The sequence below is a fragment of the Choloepus didactylus genome, chromosome 10 (genome assembly GCF_015220235.1).
Source record: "Choloepus didactylus isolate mChoDid1 chromosome 10, mChoDid1.pri, whole genome shotgun sequence".
In the NCBI taxonomy this organism is placed as follows: Eukaryota; Metazoa; Chordata; class Mammalia; order Pilosa; family Megalonychidae; genus Choloepus; species Choloepus didactylus.
This window is the reverse complement of record NC_051316.1, coordinates 90,348,177-90,368,752: the sequence shown is the minus strand read 5'-3', so window position 1 is coordinate 90,368,752 and position 20,576 is coordinate 90,348,177. Positions and strand designations below refer to the sequence as shown.

General features: G+C 36.1%; 1 protein-coding gene across 1 annotated transcript in view; it reads left to right on the top strand.

Moving 5' to 3' along the window:
- Nucleotides 1-20,576, top strand: part of NUP214 (nucleoporin 214) — a 148,895-nt gene that overhangs the window by 25,308 nt on the left and 103,011 nt on the right. Inside the window, 6 exon segments of the mRNA XM_037798478.1 lie at nucleotides 1,803-1,900; nucleotides 9,912-9,998; nucleotides 10,207-10,356; nucleotides 12,201-12,227; nucleotides 12,229-12,360; nucleotides 19,008-19,111. Of these exon segments, the coding sequence (XP_037654406.1) occupies nucleotides 1,803-1,900; nucleotides 9,912-9,998; nucleotides 10,207-10,356; nucleotides 12,201-12,227; nucleotides 12,229-12,360; nucleotides 19,008-19,111 (598 nt within the window).

Below are 20,576 nucleotides of genomic sequence, written 5' to 3'. Positions count from 1 at the left end.
ATTTTTGACAGTAATACCACGTAGATGACGTTCTGGTTTGCTAATGCTGCCGGAATGCAAAACACCAGAAATGGATTGGCTTTTATAAAGGGGGTTTATTTGGTTACACAGTTACAGTCTGAAGGCCATAAGTCATCAACAATTGGGTACCTTCACTGGAGGATGGCCAATGGTGTTGTGTCCAGAAAACCTCTGTTAGCCAAGAAGGCACATGGCTGGCGTCTGCTCCAGAGTTCTGGTTTCAAAATGGCTTTCTCTCAGAACATTCCTCTCTAGGCTGTGGTGCCTCAAAAATGTCACTCTTAGTGGCTCTTGGGGTATTTTTCCTCTCTTGGCTTCTCCGGAGTGAAAGTCTGCTTTCAATGGCGATCCTCAAACTGTCTGTCAGCTGCAGCTATTCTCTCAGCTCCTGTGCATTCTTCAAAGTGGCCGTCTTGGCTGTAGCAACCTTGTTCCTGTCTAAGTTTATATAGTCCTCCAGTAAACTAATCAAGGCCCATGTTGAATGGGTGGGACCATACCTCCAAGGAAACTATCCAATCAGAGTTATCACCCACAGTTGGGTGGGTCACATCTCCATGGAAACACTCAAAGAATTACAAGTTAATTAACACTGATACATCTGCCCACACAAGATTACATCAAAGATAATGGCATTTTGGGGGACATAATACATTCTAACTGGCACAGATGATGTGCATCCCATTATGGGATGTTGTCCTAATATAAGTGATCACCTGGTTCAATCACATGGTTAAGGTGGTATCTACCATATCTGTCTCAGAGTTTAAGTTGGTTATTTTCATAAATGCCAGTGATAATACCTAGCAGGCGTTTTTGGATAGCCGTTTGGTGTTTGTGTGTCATGAATAGTTTTATAATTTTATTTTGGTAAATATTGAGCAAGCATTGACCTGTGAAAGTCCTGAAATCTTCTCTCCTCAACAGTTGCTCAGAAGAAAGGGCTTCCCAAGCCAACTCGTTCCAGGGCCCATGGTTTTCATCAGACTCTGAAAGACATCTGTCTATGACACCCACCCACCCCTACCCCCAATTAAGAAGCATTGCCTTAGTCTTTTCACATCTATTTACTATTTGGTTGACAGGTCTTGAACTATAATGCACATATTTTCTCCTTTCACTGCTCCCATCCAAATTTCCCTACCCTGTTGCCATTATTTAATTCTTAAAATTTAGAGGGTCCTGTGATATTGGATCTCAATCACCAGTGCACACTACAGTTGTTGGCAGATGCATTCCCTAATAATTTAATCATACTCTCGGTGGATGAGGCTTGGATGTTGGTTTTTGAAATGTGTGTTTTCTAAAAGCTCCCTAAGTGATTCTAATGTGTAACAGGGCAAGATGTTCTAGAGGCTTCCAAGGAGGGTGAACTCAAAGGGTGAGTTCTTACAAGGTGATGGGGTTATTGTTCTGTTCAAGTTATTTTTATACATTATTCTCTAGTCCCCAGAGGCAACAAGAGCCCCGTGTAGAGAAAAGATGGGTCTAATGGCCGGGTTTCTGGGCCCTTCACACAGATACAAATATCCATTGTCAAAGGCATGCCTGTTTTATCTGCTTTATCAAGGATTTTATATGTAAAAATCTAATCCATGCTTTTCAGTTCTCTTGGAGAAGAGGCTTACACAGAGACAGATATGGTTCTTGGCAACAAAGATCATAAAAGGGAGACCAGGAGCAATCAGTAATTTGTTTTCTTAGATTTAGAGTAAGGACATTTGTGATGGGAGAAGTAATGGGAATAAATACTGTCTGTTTTAACTGACTTCTTACTCTAGCAGGGCGATCTGCTCAGGGCAGTCCAAGTCCAGTGTCCTCAATGGTACAGAAATCGCCCAGGATTACCCCTCCAGCAGCAAAGTCAAGTTCTCCCCAGGTATGTTTAAATTCATCTTACAGTGCTCATGTTTATTAATTTACTACCCCAAGCATAAATGTTTGTAAAATGTGTTTTCACATTTCAAATTCAGATCTTTGAAATAGTTTAGGATTATGTGATAAGAAATACCAGTGTGATGTTTGAATATTTGTAATGTGTACTCTAATTTTTTTTTTAGTTTTTGTTTTAGTAACATATGTATGACCTAAAATTTCCTCTTTTAACTATACATAGTTCAGTCGTGTTAATTACATTCACAATGTTGTGCTGCCGTCATCATTCTCCATTACCAAAACTTTTCCATCACCCCCAGAAATTCTATACCAATTATGCTTTAAGTCCCCATTCTTTACCCCTTACCCGGTCCCTGGTAACCTATATTCTAATTACCGACTCAGTGAATTTGCCTATTCTAATTATTTCATATCGTGAGGTCATACAATATTTGTCCTTTTGTGTCTGGCTTATTTTACTCAACATAAAGTCTTCAAGGTTCATCCACATTGTCATGTTTATCAGAATTTCATTTGTTTTCTGGCTGCGTAATATTCCATTGCATCTATATACCTCATTTTGCTTATCCATCTTTTGATGGATGCTTGGGTTGCTTCTGTCTTTTGGCAGTTGTGAATAATGTCGCTGTGAACATTGGTGTGCAGATATTGTAATGTGTTCCCTTAAATACCATTTATCTCAACCCCAGAGTTTTGGTATAGCTTTCTCTGCTGGTTCCTGAACTTATTTAGTTCAGTTTGTTCTATTCTGTTTGTGTCTGAAAGGGCTATTAGCATCAAACTTTTTTCCCTCGTTTCCTAAATAACCAAGAAATCTGTCCAGTGCCCTCATTTTCTCTGTGTTCCCATGTCATCTCAGTTTTTGTTTTATTTATTTTAATTTTTATTGACATATATGACATATAGAAAAAAGTGCCCCTATGATGAGCATGCAACTTGATGAATTGTCACCACCTAAGCACACCTTGTTAGCCAACACCCAGATCAAGAAACAGAACAGTACCAAGACCCCAGAATTCCTTCTCTTGTTCCTTCTAGCCACTACCCTCACCAAAAGATAACCACTGTGTTGGTTTCTAACTGAATAGACTAGTTTAGCCTGTTTGTACTGTTTGTTTTATGGGGTCATAAAGTATGTATGCTTGTATCTGGCTGTTTTTGCTTGACATTGTTTGTCAGATTTCTATATATCATTGTTGCTGTAGAGAATTCCATTGTGTGACTATACAATAATTATTCATTTTACTCTTGACGGGCGTTTTAAGCCATTATGAATAGTGCTGCTATAAACCTTTTAGTTAAGTCTTTCAGTGAACATGTATGGGTTTCTGTTGAGCCTATACCTAAGAGTGCAATTGCTGGGTATGCATATACCCGTATAGAATATGTGTGTGTGCTCTTTAGTAGACTCACACCTGTAGTATGTGAGAGTTCTAGCTGTTCCACATTCCTACCAATCTTTTGTTGTTGTATTTTATGAATTTAATTAGTATTTTTTGGTGACCTGCAAAATTGAGCATTTTTTTTCATATGATTATTGACTATTTAGACATCATTTATGAAATGTCTCTTTTCAAGTCTTGCCCATTTTCTGTTGGGTTGTCTTTTTTTATTGATTTATAAGAGTTCTTTATATATTCTGGATATTAATCCCTTGTTGGGTGTGTGTGTGTGTGTAAAATACTTTCTTAGTGAAATGTGTTTTCGTTCTCTTTGTGGTTTCTTTTGATAAATACATGTTCTTAATTTTAATACAGTTAAGTGTATCTATGTTTTTCTTTTGTGATTACTTCTTTTTGAGACCTGTTTTACAAATGTTTCTTCCTTCAAGGTCAAAAAGGTTTTCTTTTGTTTTTCTCTAAAAGGTTTATTTTACTTTCATATTTAGATCTGAAATCCATTATCGTTTATTTTTATGGTTTAACTTAAATTTTGTGTCACTTTGCTACCTAATTACTTGAGTGCCTTGAGAATAATAGGCATGTCTTTTCCTTCTGTCTCTTCGCCTAACCAGCAACAACCCTGCCCCCCTGCTCCCCCTCTTCCCCATCATTCTGGGCTCATACATAATAAATTCCCAGTTAACATTTCTAGCTTTTGGCATAATGCATGCCACATGATATTTGTTACATAAGTGTCTGCTGCCTTTTTTTTTTTTTTTAACTTTTTATTTTGAAATACGTTCAAAATTACAGGACAGTTAGAAAAATAATACAAACCTCATACTAAGAACTCCAACCACCTACCACCTACTCTACCATACATGCCAAATCCATTATTTATAACATTTTGAAATTTCCTGTATCGTTCCATCCATCCATACATGCATACATCTATTTATCATTCCATTTTTTGACACTTATGTGCAGTTTGTATACATCATGCTCCCTAAACAAACCCAATACTGCCATGTACATTTCCTGTGAATAAGGATATTCACCCATGTAACCATCCTAAGTACAGTTACCAAGTTAAAGAAATTTAACATTGATACAAAGCTTCCAGTCTATGTTCCAGTTTTTTCGTGTGTTCCAGTAATATCCCTTGGAGCCATGCTAGATCCTGTCCAGGATAATGTTTTGCATTAATTATCATTTTTCTCTTTAGTTGCTCTTTCTTTTTTTTGAATTGTGGGAATATGTATACAATATTTACTCCCATTTCAACTACTCCCAAGACTCCCATTCAGTGGGATTGATCACATTCACAGTATTATAGTATGCCTTCCACCTTCCATTAGTAAAACTTTCCCAACTCCCCAAACAGAAACCCTATACCCATTATGCATTAACTCCTCGTTCCCCTTGCCCTCCACCCCTGGCAACCTGTACTCTGATTTCTGTCTCTGTGAGCTTCCATAGTCTCCAGTATTGACTTCAGTTATCATGGGGCTTAAATTTAATATCTTAAATCTATAACAACCTCATTTGCTTTGATACCAACTTAATTTCAATAGTATAAATAAACTATGTTCCTATACCCCATGTCCTCCTACCTTTATGTAATTCTCTTCACAGATTACATGTTTATGCATTATGAGTCCAAAATCACTGATTTATCATTACACTTTTTACATCTGCCTTTTAGAGCTTGTAGAAAGTAAAAAATGGACTCACAAACCAAAAGTACTATAGTACTGCCATTTATGTCTACTCATGTTGTTACCCGCACCAGAGATCTTTATTGCTTCATGCAGCCTCGACCTATTGTCTGTTGTCATTTCCTTTCAACCTGCAGAACTCTCTTTAGCATCTATTGTAGGGCTGGTCTAATGGTGACAAACTCCCTCAGCTTTTGTTTATCTGGGAATGTCTTAATCTTTCCCTCCTTTTTTTTTTTTTTTTTTCTTAACAACAGATGTGTATTTTTAAAAAATTTTTTATTGTGAAATACATACAGAAAAGTGATAAATTTTAAAATACAGCTTAACAACTAGTTATGGAGCAAATTTCAAAGTATACTATGAGTTACAGTTCTACAATTTCAGGTATTTCCTTCTGGCTGTTCTAAGATACTTGAAACTAAAAAGAAATATCTATATAATGATTCAGTAGTCATAATCATTTGCTAAATCCTAACTTTTCTGTTACAGCTCTTCCCTCTCATTTGATCATTTTCTCAGTCTTCAGGGATATTTGGGCAATAACCATTCTAACCTGAAAAGGGGTCTCAGCATCATATGCGGTAGGGGTTGCAACTGGTTGATACTCTGGGAGAGAGTGGTAACTCTTAAGTTTCAGGGCTTATATGGCATAGGAACAATCTGGACGTTTTAAGTTTCTGGAAAATAAACTTAATAAGTAAAACTTTTATAGAGTCTTAGATAGAGCTCTGGGTTTTCTTGAGGGTTTTTAGGAATGCTGTTGGTTGGGGCTTGACATACCATGGCAATTGGTAGTATCTGGCTGAAGCTTGCATGAGAGTAATCTCCAGAATGACCTCTCAACTCTATTTGAAATCTCTTAGCCACCAAAACCTTATTTTGTTTCATTTCTTTTCCCCCTTTTGGTCCATGATGCCAGGGCAAGGCTCATCCCTGGGAGTCATGTCCCACATTGCCAGGGCAACTTACAGCCCTCAAAGTCATGACCCACATAGCGGGGAAGGTAATGAGTTTATTTGCAGAGTTTGGCTTAGAGCCACATTTGAGCAACAAAACAGGTTCTCTGAGGGTGACTCTTAGGCATGTTTATAAGTAGGCTTAGCATCACCATTACAGAAAAATAACAAATAAAACATAAAATAACACATAAAAGAAAACCCAAAACACCCCATATCTCTCTCTCCCCCGCCAGTTCCCAATTATATAACTCAAGTACTGGTGTGGTACTAGTAAGGTATTACTGTTAAATATAGTTCTTAGATTGCAATAGGTAATTTTTCCCATACACCACTCTCTTATTAACTTTTTATACAAGTATCATACATTTGAAATTGTTAATGAAAGAACTTATTTATATTTATAGTGTTAATCGGTGAGATACATGACTTTAGATAACCCCTTTCAATCATATTCACCTTCAATAAGTACTATTTCTATATTCCCAATAACAAATTACCATCACCTGTATCCATTCCCAAACATTTAAGATCAACCTCATTAACAAATCTGTACACAATAGGTAACTACTTCCCCTTCTCTGCTTCTGTCCATCTCTAGGTCCCCTATATTCTGTATTTTAAGACTGAGTTTACATTTTCTAGGTGGTTCATATTAGTGAAACTGTACATTATCTGTCCTTTTGTTTCTGGCTTATTTCACTCAGCATTATGTCGTGAAGGTTTGTTCATTTTGTCACATATATCAGGACCCCATTCCTTCTTACTGCTGCATAATATTCCACCATATGTATATACCACATTTTGTTTATCCACTCATCTGTTGATGGACACTTGGATTGTTTCCATCTTTTGGCAATTGTGAATAATGCTGCTATGTACATTGGTGTGCAAATGTCTGTTCTTGTCACTGCTTTCAGCTCTTCTGGGTAATACGGAATAGCGGAATTACCAGGTCATGGGGCAACTCGATATTTAGTTTTCTAAGGAATTGCCGAACTGTCTTCCACGAGGCTATATCGGTTTACATTCCCACCAGCAGTGAATAAGTGTTCCATTTTCTTCCCATCCTCTCCAACATTTGTGGTTTCCTGATTAATAGCAGCCATCTTATAGGTGTGAGATGATATCTCATTGTGGTTTTGATTTGCATTTCCCTAGTAGCTAATAAAGAAGAACATCTTTTCATGTACTTTTTAGTCTTTTGTATTTCCTCTTCTTATTCTCATTTTTGAAAAACAGTTTTGCCAGATATAGAATTCTTAGTTGGCCAATTTTTGCTTTTAGCACTTGATGTCATCCCACTGCTTTCTTGCCTCCATGGTTATTGATGAGAAATTGGCATTTAATCTTACCGAATCTTCTTGTATGTGACATGTTGCGTCTCTCTTGAGACTCTTGGAATTCTTTCTTTATCTTTGGCATTCAACAGTTTGATTGTAATATTGTGGGTCTGTTTAGGTTTATCCTATTTGGAATTTGTTAGCATCTTAGATATGTATATTCATGTCTTTTGTTAAATTTAGGATGTTTTTCAGACATTATTTCTTTGAATATTCTGTCTGCCCCTTTCTCTCTTTTCCTTCTGGATTCTTAACAATGTGTATATTGCTGTACTTGATGGTGAACCACAGGTTCATCAGGCCCTGTTCACTTTTCGCCATTCTTTATTCCTTCTGGTCCTCAGAATGGATGATTTTCAGTTATCTCATCTTCACGTTCTCTGATCCTTTTTTCTGCCAGCTCCAATTTGCTGTTGAACTCCTCTAGGGAGTTTTTGATTTCTCTTATCATAATAAGAGAAACCAAACTCTGTTTGGTTCCTTTTCATAATTTCCATCTCTCTATTGATATTCTCTTTGTGTTTAGCTGTTGTTTACCTGATTTCCTTTCTTTCTTTGTCCATGTTTTCCTTTAGCTCTTTGAGCATATTTGGGACCATTTAAAACAATTCTTAAGTCTGGTATGTCCCAGGTCTGGTCCTCCTTACTGATGATTTCTGATGCTTTAATCTTCCCCTTTGCCTGGGCCATTGCTTCCTGTTTCTTTGTATGGTTTGAAACCTTTTTTGAAACCTGGACATTTTGATAGTCTAATGTGTGATCGCTGGAATTTAGACTTTGAGACATCTGTTCCTTAAGCTGTATCCACCTAGTGTTATGACAGAGCCTTCTTTGAATGCCGGGAGCTTACACACAAAAAAGAAGACGACAAAGAAAACACCTTTTGTAGTTTTTGCATATTGACCTGTGTGAGCTCTCCTTCAGGGATTATCCATACAGTAAGTTTAGAGGAGCCCCAGGCCAAAGCGTAGGGGCTTCCCTGATCCTTAACTGAAATTCTTTCATTTACATGGTTTTGAATGTCCTTTCTTCCCTGGGAACAGATTCCTCACAGTCCCAGGCACTGTACTGTATGTCCTACAGTCAGCAACCCCTTGCCCCAGCAGTACAATTTGATTGCTTTCCTACAGTATTCTGTAGGAGAGCTCAGTGAGCTGCCTTCTGTACCCAGAGCAAGTTCTAGCACAAGTCCCTCAGGCCACCACCAGACAGACTGGGCCAGACGTATATCATCCCAGTATGTGCAGTATGGTTATGTTCCCTCCAGAACCAGAACCAGAGATCTTCACTGGGAGCACAGGCTGGCTCTGCAACAAGCTTGTGGCAGATGGCAGAAGGTCCAGCTAGTGTACCACGAGATCTTACTGCTTTTATGTAGCCTTTTTCTTGATTCAGCACTCACCCTGTTACTGTATTCTTTAACTCTTTTCATTGAAAGAGTTCTTGCCAGTTCTAGCTGGTTGTTCTAATGTTTGATGTTTTAGTGACTGCTTATGCAGCCTAAAAACCTCTCAAATGTTAATTATTGTGTATATCAAATGGTCTAAAAGGAATCTCAAGTTGTAACATCTCTAAAACAGATTTTCTCCCAGAACCTATTCCTTTTGTACTGTTCCCATCTCAGTAAGTAGCACTACCAAATCAGGTATTTAGTCAAGCCCAGAAGCCATCCTGGGTTCTTCTCCTTCCTTTAATAGAACCTCCTTCCAATCCAGCCTAGCACAAAGTCTTGTCACTTCTACTCTCTGAAGTATCATGTCATAAATCCACGTCTGTCTGCCCTGTTAATATCATATTTCACGCCATCATCTGTCACATAGGTAGCCCTCTGACTGCTCTCCCTAATTCTGCGACTGTCTCTCACTGTCATCCATGCTACATACAGCAGCAGTGTGTTCTTTTAAAAACAAATCAATTAGTAGTTTAAATTCTTCTAAAACCCAGTAACTTTCCAACACTTAGAATAAAATCCAGACTCAGTGTGGCCTTATACAACCTGCTTCTGCCTACCTCTCTTGACTCCATCCATTTCACACACTGTTCTCTCCAGCTCACACACTGACTTCACCATGGCTACATTTACTTTCTATTTGTCTTGAACATGCCAAGGTCTTTGCTGCCTTGGATTCTTTGCCATTGCTTTTCTTGCTGCCTAGGAGATTGCTTCCCTCACATCTTTTCATAGCTTTCTCCCTTACCTCATCTGGTCTCAGTTCACATGGTACCCCTCAGTGAGGACTTTCTTGGCCATCTCATTTGAAATTGTATTCCCTTTTATTTTTTATGTTTTCTTGTGTATTTCTTTTCATATCACTTATCACCAGCTGAAAATAGCTGACTTGTTATCTGTCTTGCCCCAATAGAAGGTAAGTTCCATGATAGTAGAGACCTTATCTATCTTTTTCACCTCTACCTCCACTGTCTAGAATGTGGATACCAAGTAGGTACTTAATAAATACGTGTTCAAAAGAATGAGTTATAGAACAATGACTATATAATGCGAGCACCCTTGACAGGCACTGATCAAATGCTTCAGGAAACCATAATTTGTAGTGTAGGATGCATTTTTAAACTTTTTGCCTTCTATTACAGGCAAAATCACTTCAACCTACTGTTCCAGAAAAGCAGGGACATCAGTGGAAAGAGTCAGATCCTGTGATGGCTGGAATTGGGGAGGAGGTAAATTTGTATCCCACGGATTTTTTTCTAAAGTAGCTCTGACAATGGACAGATGTCTCTGAGTGCAGACTCTTGATAACCACATTATTCTAGCATTAAAGCTTGGCCTGTCCCAAGAGTTTATGCTCTTATTAAGTAAGCCCAATAGCAGTGACATTACTACTCTACTGTTGAGAATGAGTAGTTTCCTTATTTGTGGATTCTACAGATTGCACACTTTCAAAAGGAGTTGGAAGAGCTGAAAAACCGAACTTCCAAAGCCTGTTTCCAAGTGGGCACTTCTGAGGAGATGAAGATGCTACGAACAGAATCGGATGACTTGCACACCTTTCTTTTGGAGATTAGAGAGACGACAGAGGTTTGTTTTTATTGACATTTATCCTAAGTTGAATTGCATTTCTAAAAAATTTGCTCCTAGAACTCCATGATATTTACAGTTTATCTCTTCAAGGGCCACCCATGTTGTTTTTCATGTGAATAAGTAGTTTACCTGGGAATGCCTGATTTCAAATGCTGCCTTTGGCACTTAATATATTATATGACCTTAGGTAAAATAAACTAGGTATTCCTTGCTTTAGTTTTCTCATCTGTGAAATGAGGTTATAGTTTCTGTCCCTTTGGCACATGCTAGGTGTTCCATAAAAGTTTATTATAGTTGCTAATTTAAAGTTAATTATCTTATACATTCTTAGGTTAAAAAGGCAGAATACTTAAGAGCATATACAGTACAAAAATGTTAAATACTTAGTTAATAATATCATTTACTGTAGTGGTAGTTACCATTGGTGATGTGCCAGGTGCTCTTCCAAACACTTTACCTGTATTATCTAATTGAATCCTCAGCTCCCATGTGTGACAGGTACTATTACTATCTCCATTTTGCAAGTGAGGAAACTGAGGCTTAGAAGTAATGTAATTTGACTGAAGTCACCCATTTAGTGAGTGGTAGTGCCAGCCTCCCAATTCAGACTGTCTGAGTCCAGAACTCTGGTCTTTGTTTTTTAAGCATTTTTTATTGTCAAATATATATACAGAAAAGTGATGACTTTCAAAGTGCAATTTAACAAGCAGTTATAAAGCAAATTTAAAAGAATGTTATAGGTTACAGTTCGACGATTTCAATTATTTCCTTCTAGCTGTTCTAATATGCTAGAGACTAACAAAAATATATGTATATTTTTATAGAGATTCCATATTAGTAATCCTTTCTTAAATTCTATCTTGCATTGACTTTATTTTCAAAAGCAATTATTAATGCAAATATAGACTAGAAAATGAATGGATGACCTTGGAGATGAAAAATAGAAAAAAAAACACCACCTCTTTATAAGAAAGCCAACTACACACTTTTACCTTATGTTTCCCAGAGGAAAATAATTACACCATCTATTCATGTAACATGCTCTGCAACCAGGGTCTTACAGAACCAGAGTCTTAAGAGTCAGAACTGTCTTACAGGAGACTCTTCCTGCTGAGGCAGCAAAATTCTCTACAGTTTACCTAAATTGTACCATTCAGCCTCTTCTTAAATTTGTGCAATGGCAGGAAACTCTTCTTCACAAATCTTTCCATTTTATTTCTGGTCTTTAGAATGCCTTTCCTTACATTTGGAGTTTGCCATCTTGTGAACTTCCTGTAAAGATTGAGACCACATGAAAAATCTTTAAGTATACGAGCCATCTACCATGTCCTCATCCTCAGTATTTCTCTCCAATAAACTAAATATCTTCAGACCTTTCCCTTTTCTATAGTCATGGTTTCCATTCCTTTTCCATCCTGTGATACTTCCTCTACATATTAAAATGTATCAACATTCTTCTAAATGTGTCTCATGCAAATGGGAACAGAATGTGCAGAATTCTGGTCTTAAATAACATACTGGGGAAGAGAAAAGTTCTCCTGGGCATTAGCAGTGATTGTCATCAGGAAGTAAGATTATGGGTACTCTCAATATGATTCTGGTTTCTGTTTCCTATTATTAGAGAATATATATAATAAGGAAGAAAACATTTTTTAAAAAAAGAACATTGGTATTTTTTTTCCCCAAGTAGTGAAATTCTTTTTTTGCTTCACTACTAGGTATATTCAAGTGTTGATAATGAGAAATGCTTGAGAAACACCACATTTCCTTGATCCAGAAAGATTGTTTTTCTTCTTGGAAATGCAACCTTCTATTTCAATAGAGTCTTGTGCCTTTTCCAGTCTCTTCACGGAGATATAAGTACCCTGAAAAACAACTTTACTTGAGGGCTTTGCTGGTGTTGAAGAAGCCAAAGAACAAAATGAAAGAAATCGTGATTCTGGATATCTGCATTTACTTTATAAAAGACCACTGGATCCCAAGAGTGAAGCTCAGCTCCAGGTAGGAGACTATCCATAGAGTGACATTTAAAATCAAACTCATGTAAAACTTAATATGGGTTTGGATAAATACCTTTACAAAGTTGTGCATTTCCTACTATAATTACACAACTTACATGCTTAACTGTAGCAAAAAAACAGGCACATTTTCCCACTTAATGTTATTTTTAAATGTATTTTTATATTGTGGTAAAATATACATAGCATAAAAATCATTTTAACCATTTTTATAGGTACAGTTCAGTGATATTAAGTACATTGACAATGTTGTGTAACATCTACCACTATTTCCAGACCATTTTCATCATCTCAGCTGGAAATTTGTCTCCATTCCCTTGCTTCCCTGCCCCTGGTAACCACTCTTCTGTCTCTATGAATTTGCTTATTCTGACTATTTCATGTAAGACAAAATCATACAATATTTGTCCTTTGGTGTCTGGCTTATTTCACTCAACATGATGTCTGAAAGTTTCATCCATATTGTAAGGTGCTCCAGCACTTCATTTTTTTTATAGCTGAATAATATTCCATTGTCTGGATAGATCATATTTTGTTTCTCCTTTCGTCTGTTGATGGACACTTGGGTTGCTTCCACCTTTTGGCTATTTTGAATAATTCTGCTATGAACATTGATACACATCAAGTTCCTGCTTTCAGTTCTTTTGGATAGATACCTAGAGGTGGCATTGCCAGGTCATAAGGTAATTCTCTGTTCAGCTTTCTAAGTAAATACCAAACTGTTTTCAATAGCTACTGAATCATTTTATATTCCCACTGACAGTGTCTAAGAATTCCTGTTTCCTTTGCATACCTGCCAAAACTTGTTGTTTTCCATTTTAAAATAATAGCCATCCTAGTAGGTGTGAAGTGATATTTCATTGTAGTTTTAATTTGTTTTTCTCTAATGGCTAATGACGTTGAGCATCTTTTCATGTACTTATTGGCCAATGGTTTGTTTTTGAAGAAATATTATTCAAATCCTAGGCCCATTTTTTGAATTAGGTTGTTTGTCTTTTTGTTGTTAGTTCTAGAGGTTCTTTATATATTTTGTATATTAAACCCTTACGAGATATATGGTTTCCATGTATTTTCTCCCATTCCATAGGTTGTCTTTCTTGATAATTCCTTTGATGAACAAAAACTTTCAAATTTGATTAAGTCCAGTTTATCTATTTTTCCTTTAGTTACTCATGCTTTAGATGTAAAATGTAAGAATCAATTGCCTACAAAAGATTCTAAAGCTATTTCCCTGTTTCCTTCTAAGAGTTTTAAAGTATTAGCCTTTATAGTGAGATAGTTGATCCATTTTGAGTTAAGTTTTGTATATGATGAGAGATAGGGGCTCAAATGCATTCTTTTCCTTGTTGTTTTCCAGTTGTCCCAGTACAGTTTATAAATTCTTCTTTAAATGTTTGGTAGAATTCAGTAGTGAAGCCATCTGTTCCTGGATGATTCTTTGTAGAGAGGTTTTTGATTACTGATTAAGTATCTTTATTTGTTATAGCTCTGTTGGGATTTTTTATTTCTTGTTGAGTCAGTTTATGTAAGTCATACATTTCTAGGAATTTGTTCCTAGATTGCTACTTAAGTTATCTAATTGTTGGCATACAATTGTTCTCAGTATTGTCTTATAATCCTTTTTATTTCTGTAAGGTCTGTAGTGCTGTCCCCACTTTTGTCCCTGATGTTAGTTACTTGTGTCTTCCTTTTTATCTTTGTCATCTGGCTAAAGGTTGTGGATTTTATTGGTCTTTTCAAAACCAATTTTGGTTATATTGAATCTTATTTCTTTGCTACTCTCTATTTATATCACTGCTCTTAATGTCATTATTTCCTTCCTTCTGCTATCTTCAGCTTTAGTCCCTGTGAGCACTACCTTTGCTGTATCCCATAACTTTTGGTATGTTGTGTTTTTCTCTAAGTTCATTTGTCTCTAAGTATGTTCTAATTTCTTTTGTGATTTATTCCTTGATCCATTGGTTGTTTAAAAGTATGTTGTTTAATTACCACATATTTGTAACTTTTCCAGTTACTGCTTCTGTTATTGATTTCTAGCTTCATTCCTTTGTGGTCTAAGAAGATATTTTATATGAAATAAATCCTTTAAAATTTATTGAGGGGTTCAGTGTTTTAGGGGTTCTTTTTAACTTTTAATTTTCTTTGTATACTAATTTTTATTCTTATTTGGAGTAATGAAAATGTTTAAAACTTGATTATGGTGATGAATGCGAAACTATGTTGCCTGTGAACAACTGATTGTTAACTTTGGATGACTGTATGGTATACAACTGTATCTCAATAAAATTTCAGGAAAATAAATTAATAAATGTTCATCAGAAGGGAGGTGGGGGTGTGGGAGGGAAGGAATGCTTTTGTCAGATTAATAATATTTAAATCTAATATACTGAATCTTCTTAATATGTACACTGTAAATATCTGGTTCATTTGGCACTACCGTAAGTTTTGTTTTTATACAATGCTCTTATTATAGAAAAAAAAAATTTGATTTCTGAGCTAACATATGGTCTGTCCTCGAGAATGATCAATGTACACTTGAGAAGAATGTATATTCTGTTTTGGGTGACGTATGGTAAATACATCTGCTCATCTGCCAGGTCTAGTAGGTTTGTACAGTTGTTCAAGTCTTCTGTTTCTTATTGATCTCCTGTCTATATAATATATCCATTATTGAAAATGGTGTATTGAAGTCTCATTATTGTAGAACTATTTATTTCCTCCTTAAATTCTGTCAGTTTTTGCCACATATATTTTGGGGCTTTTTTGTTAGGTGCATATATGTTTATAATTACTAGATCTTGATGAATTGGATCTTTTAACAATATACAATGTCCTTTGTCTCATGTAAACTTTTTTTGACTTGAAGTATGTATTTTTTGACAATAATATATTCACTCTGGCTCTTTTGATGACTATTTGCATAGGATATCTTTTTCCATCTTTTTCTTTCTACCTCTGTGTGTTTGTATCTAAAGTTAGTCTCTTGTAGGCAGAATATAGATGGGTCATGTTTTTTCATCCCATCTACTGGTGTTTGCCCTTTTTTTTTTTTTTTTTAAATTAGAGAAGTCACGAGTTTACAGAACAATCATGCATTGAATATTCCATATACCACCCTGTTATTAACATCTTGCATTGTTATGCTACATTATCTTTTTTTTTTTATTAAATTCAGTTTTATTGAAATACATTGACACACCATGCAATCATCCATGATATACAATCCACTGTCCACAGTATGATAACATAGTTATGCGTTCATCACCACAATCTATCTCTGAACATTTTCCTTACATCAGAAAGAACCACAACAAGAATAAAAAATAAAAATGAAAAAAGAACACCCAAATCATCCCCCCATCCCACCCCGTTTGTCCTTTAGTTTTTATCCCCATTCCTCCACTCATCCATACACTAGATAAAGGGGGTGTGATCCACAAGGTCTTCACAATCACATTGTCACCCCTTGTAATCTACATTATTATGTAATTGTCTTCAGGAGTCCAGACTGCTGGGTTGGAGTTTGGTAGTTTCAGGTATTTACTTCTAGCTATTCGAATACATTAAAGCCTAAGAGGTGTTATCTATATAGTGCATAAGAATGTCCACCAGAGTGACCTCTCAACTCCATTTGGAATCTCTCAGCCACTGAAACTATTTCGTCTCATTTTGCATCCCCCTTTTGGTCAAGAAGATACTCTCAGTCCCATGATGCCGGGTCCACATTCATCCCCGGGAGTCATACTCTGTGTTACCAGGGAGATTTACACCCCTGGGAGTCGGGTCCCACGTAGGGGGGAGGGCAGCGAATTCACCTGTTGAGATGGCTCAGTTAAAGAGAGGGCACATCTGAGCAACAAAGAGGTACTCAGGGGAGACTCTTAGGCACCATTACATATAAGTTTAGACTCTCCTTTGTGATAATGAGCTACATAAGGGCAAGTCCCATGCTCTGGGGCTTCTATGCTACATTGTCTTTTAATAGAGTTTAGTCTGTTTGACATTTAAGGTATTAACTGAGAAAGATGGATTTATTCTGCCATGTAGCTATTTTTCTGGATATCTTGTGTGTGTTTTGTTCCTCCATTATTCCATTAGTGTCTTTTTTTATATTTAGTTAATTTTTTGTAGTGTGCCCTTTTTATTCCCTTCCTCCTTTTTCGCTATGATTTTTAGTTATTTTCTGGCTGGTTAATTTTGTGATTAAAATAAATAATTAAAGTAATAATTACCTTGTTTGAATAGTACCAGCTTTGTTTCAAAAGTATGTAAATGTTTTACTCCTATGCATCTCTGTCCCTCTACCTTTGTAATGGTATTAGCTCAGATTATATCTTCATACATTATATGCCCATATCATAGATATAAATTGTTGTTTTACACATTTGCCTCTAAGATTTATAGGGGATAAACAAGCAGTTACAAACCAAAAGTACAATAATACAGAATTTTATATTTACCTGTGTAGATACCTTTACCAGCATTCTTTTTTTTTTTGCAATTTTATTGAGATATATTCACATACCATACAATCATCCCCCTTTTTTCTGCTCGTTATCCATATACTGGATAAAGGGAGTGTGAGCCACAAGGTCTTCACAGTCACGCAATCACACCGTTTAAGCTGTATAGTAATATGATCATCTTCAAGAATCAAGGATACTGGATTGTAATTCCACCGTTTCAGGTATTTCCTTCTAGCTATTCTACTACACTAAAACTAAAAAGGGATACCTATACAATGCATAAGAATAACCTCCAGAATGACCCTCTCAACTCCGTTGAGACACTCAGCCACTGAAACTTTATTTTGTTTCATTTTTCTTCCCCCTTTTGGTCAGGAAGTTTTTTTCAATCCCATGATGCTGGGTCCAGGCTCATTCCCGGATGTCGTGTCCCACATTGCCAGGGAGATTTACACCCCTGGGAGTCATGTCCACGTAGGGGGAAGGAAGGGCTGTGAGTTTACCAGCCACATGGGCTTAGAGAGAGACTACATCTGAGCAAGAAAAGAGGCTCTCTGGTGGTGAATCTTAGGCACCATTATAAGTAGACTTATCCTCTCCTTTGCAGTAACAGGCTTCATAAAGGCAAGCCCCAAGATCAAGGACTTGGTCTATTACAATGGTAGCCCCCCAATGCTTGCAAGAATATCAGTTACATATTTGTTCTACGTGCCCTGTCACCTCTTGCTCTGTAGCCATACTAAGAGAAAGCATACAGCTTTTGGGGACACTTCTTGTTCAAAGGGGATTAATTTTCTTTTCTGATGGTGTTAAGATAATAACTAACATTTATTGAGTACTTTATGTACAAAGGCCTGTTTGTAACAGTTTTTCATGAGTATTTCACTCATTTATTCCCTGCATTATAGAGGAGGAAATTGAAGTACAAAAGATACTGAAATTATCCAAGTTTACCAGTAATAGATGCTGGATCCTTGAACCTGGATAATCTGACATCAGAGCCTGTACTGTTAACTACTATGCTATTATTTATAGCACAATCCCTACGTTTGGATATTTGGCAGTGGGAAAGATGAGCATATAAATGTCATGTGGGATATGTTGCTATGTGACCACAGATGAGGGAGAGCCGCTAAGTCACGTAAAAGAAGTATTTGCAATAGACCTTAAAAGAAGAGGTGATTTTGCTGCAGGACAAAATTTCAAGGGCATTCCATGTAAAAGAAACAGTGTCAGCTAATGCACAGTGATAGTATCACATCTGAAGTGTTCAAAGAAAAGGGCATTCCTTTACTCAATGAATATTTAGTTGAAATTTATATGTGGTGTTCAGGTTACTGCTATTTCCCTTGAATCAGCGTTGCTTCTTTTAAATGACAATTTTCTTTTTCAATTTGGATATATACCCCTATCCAAGAATAATTTTGAAAATATATTTAAACCACAGTACCTTTATTTAAATGTAAAGAACTTTTTTCAGGTGTTTTGTGTATATAGTTAACTGAATGTTTCATCTTTATTCTAATTTTTGAGAGCCGCGTTGCATATCTTCAATGTTAACAGTGGCCCAAAATTTAAAGAAAAGTGTTCTAGACCTAAAATAAGTTAAAATCGTAAGATTTAGGTAATGGTAAATTCACCTTATAGTGCTAATATATTCTTTGCTTTAGGGAAGGAAATGAATGTTTCCTAACTGGTGAGATGACTTTACTATATTCTGTACCTATAAAGAGATAGGCTTAGGATTATTTTCAGCACTGTATTGTAATATACATTTGTCAGTAAGAGTTAATTCATGAATAGGAGAGCAAACACTAAATGGATGTACAGTCTGATTACCAGAGTGCTGTGGAAAATTACCAGACAGGTGTTGAGGTACTTTACAGGAGCTGAAAATGAGAACTAAGCAAGAATATTTACTCCCAAGAGGCCCTAGACAGACACACCCATTCTATTTCCCTTTTCTTTGTACTAACTCTCTGTCACACAATAAAAGTTGATTTTTCTAAAATTGTTTCTCATTTTATGTAAAATTTTAATAATCATATTAGAAACTATTGTTTTTCCTTGTTCTCAATCCAAAATTATTCAAAATTATTTTGACTATTTGATATAGAAGCAACTGGAAAAATGAATGATTTGTCTTTTAATTTTATTCTTATAGGAAATTCGGCGTCTTCATCAGTATGTGAAATTTGCTGTCCAAGATGTGAATGATGTTCTAGACTTGGAGTGGGATCGACATCTGGAACAAAAGAAAAAACAAAAGTGAGCTCATTCTCTTGTACACCAAGGGTTGGAGTAGATTTACTATAGCCTTTTTCTTTTCTTTTGAATGGTATATTTTATGATTTTACTTTTTTTTTTTTTTAACAGATTAGGACAAATTGTTTTTTAAAAAATTTTATTTTTAATTGTGCTAAAATATATATAGCATACAAATCATTTTAACCATTTAAGTGGACAATTCTGTGACATTAACTACATTGACAACACTGTGTAACTTTCACCACTGTCTATTGCCAGACTATTTTCATCATCCAAAACAGAACTCTCGTCTATTTATCAATGTCCCCATTACCCTCTTGCCCAACCCCTGGTAATCACTCTTCTATTTTCTGTCTATGAATTTGCTTGTTTCTAAGTATTTTGTATCAGAGAAATCATACAATATTGTCCTTTGTGTCTGGCCTCTTCCACTTAGCATGATGTTTTCAAGGTTCATCCATGTTGTTGCATATACCAGCACTTCAGTTCTTTCTATGGTTCAATAATATTCCATTGTGGTATGTATGTATACCCACATTATGCTTATCCATTCATTGGTTGATGGACACTTGGGTTGCCTCTACCTTTTAGCTATTGTGAGTAATGCTGTGATGAATGCTGGTTTACAAATATCTGTCTAAATGCTTGCTTTCAATTCCATTTGGTATATTCCTAGGAGTGGAATTGCTGGGTTTTATAGTAATTCTTTTGTTTAAACTCTGAGGATCCACCAAACTGTTTTCGCAGTGGCTGCACCATTTTACATTCCCAGCAACAATATAAAAGTGTTCTTATTCTCCACATCCCTTGCCAACACTTATTCTTTTATTTATTTAATTTTTAAGTAAAAGCCATCCTAGTGGATTATGAAATGTTATCTCTTTGTAGTTTTCATTAGCATTTCTATATTAGTTAATAATGTGTTGAGCATGTTTTCATATGCTTATTGGACATTGGAGTATTTCTTCAGAGATATGTCTGTTTTAAAAACCTTGGCCCATTTTTTTTTTAAATTCGGTTTATTGAAATATATTCACGTACCATACAATCAGCCATGGTATACAATCAACTGTTCACAGTACGATTATATAGTTATGCATTCATCACCACAGTCTAATTTCTGAACATTTTCCTACATCAGAAAGAATCAGAATAAGAATAAAAAAGAAAAGTGAGAAAAGAACACCCAAACCACCCCCCCATCCCACCCTATTGTCATTTAGTTTTTGTCCCCACTTTTCTACCCATCCATCCACACCACTAGACAAAGAGAGTGTGATCCACAAGGCCTTCACAATCACACTGTCACCCCTTGTATCTGCATTATTATACAATCATCTTCAGGAGTCCAACTACTGGGTTGGAGTTTGGTAGTTTCAGGTATTTTACTTTCTAGCTATTCCAATACAATAAACCTAAGAGGTGTTCTCTATATAGTGCATAAGAATGTCCACCAGAGTGACCT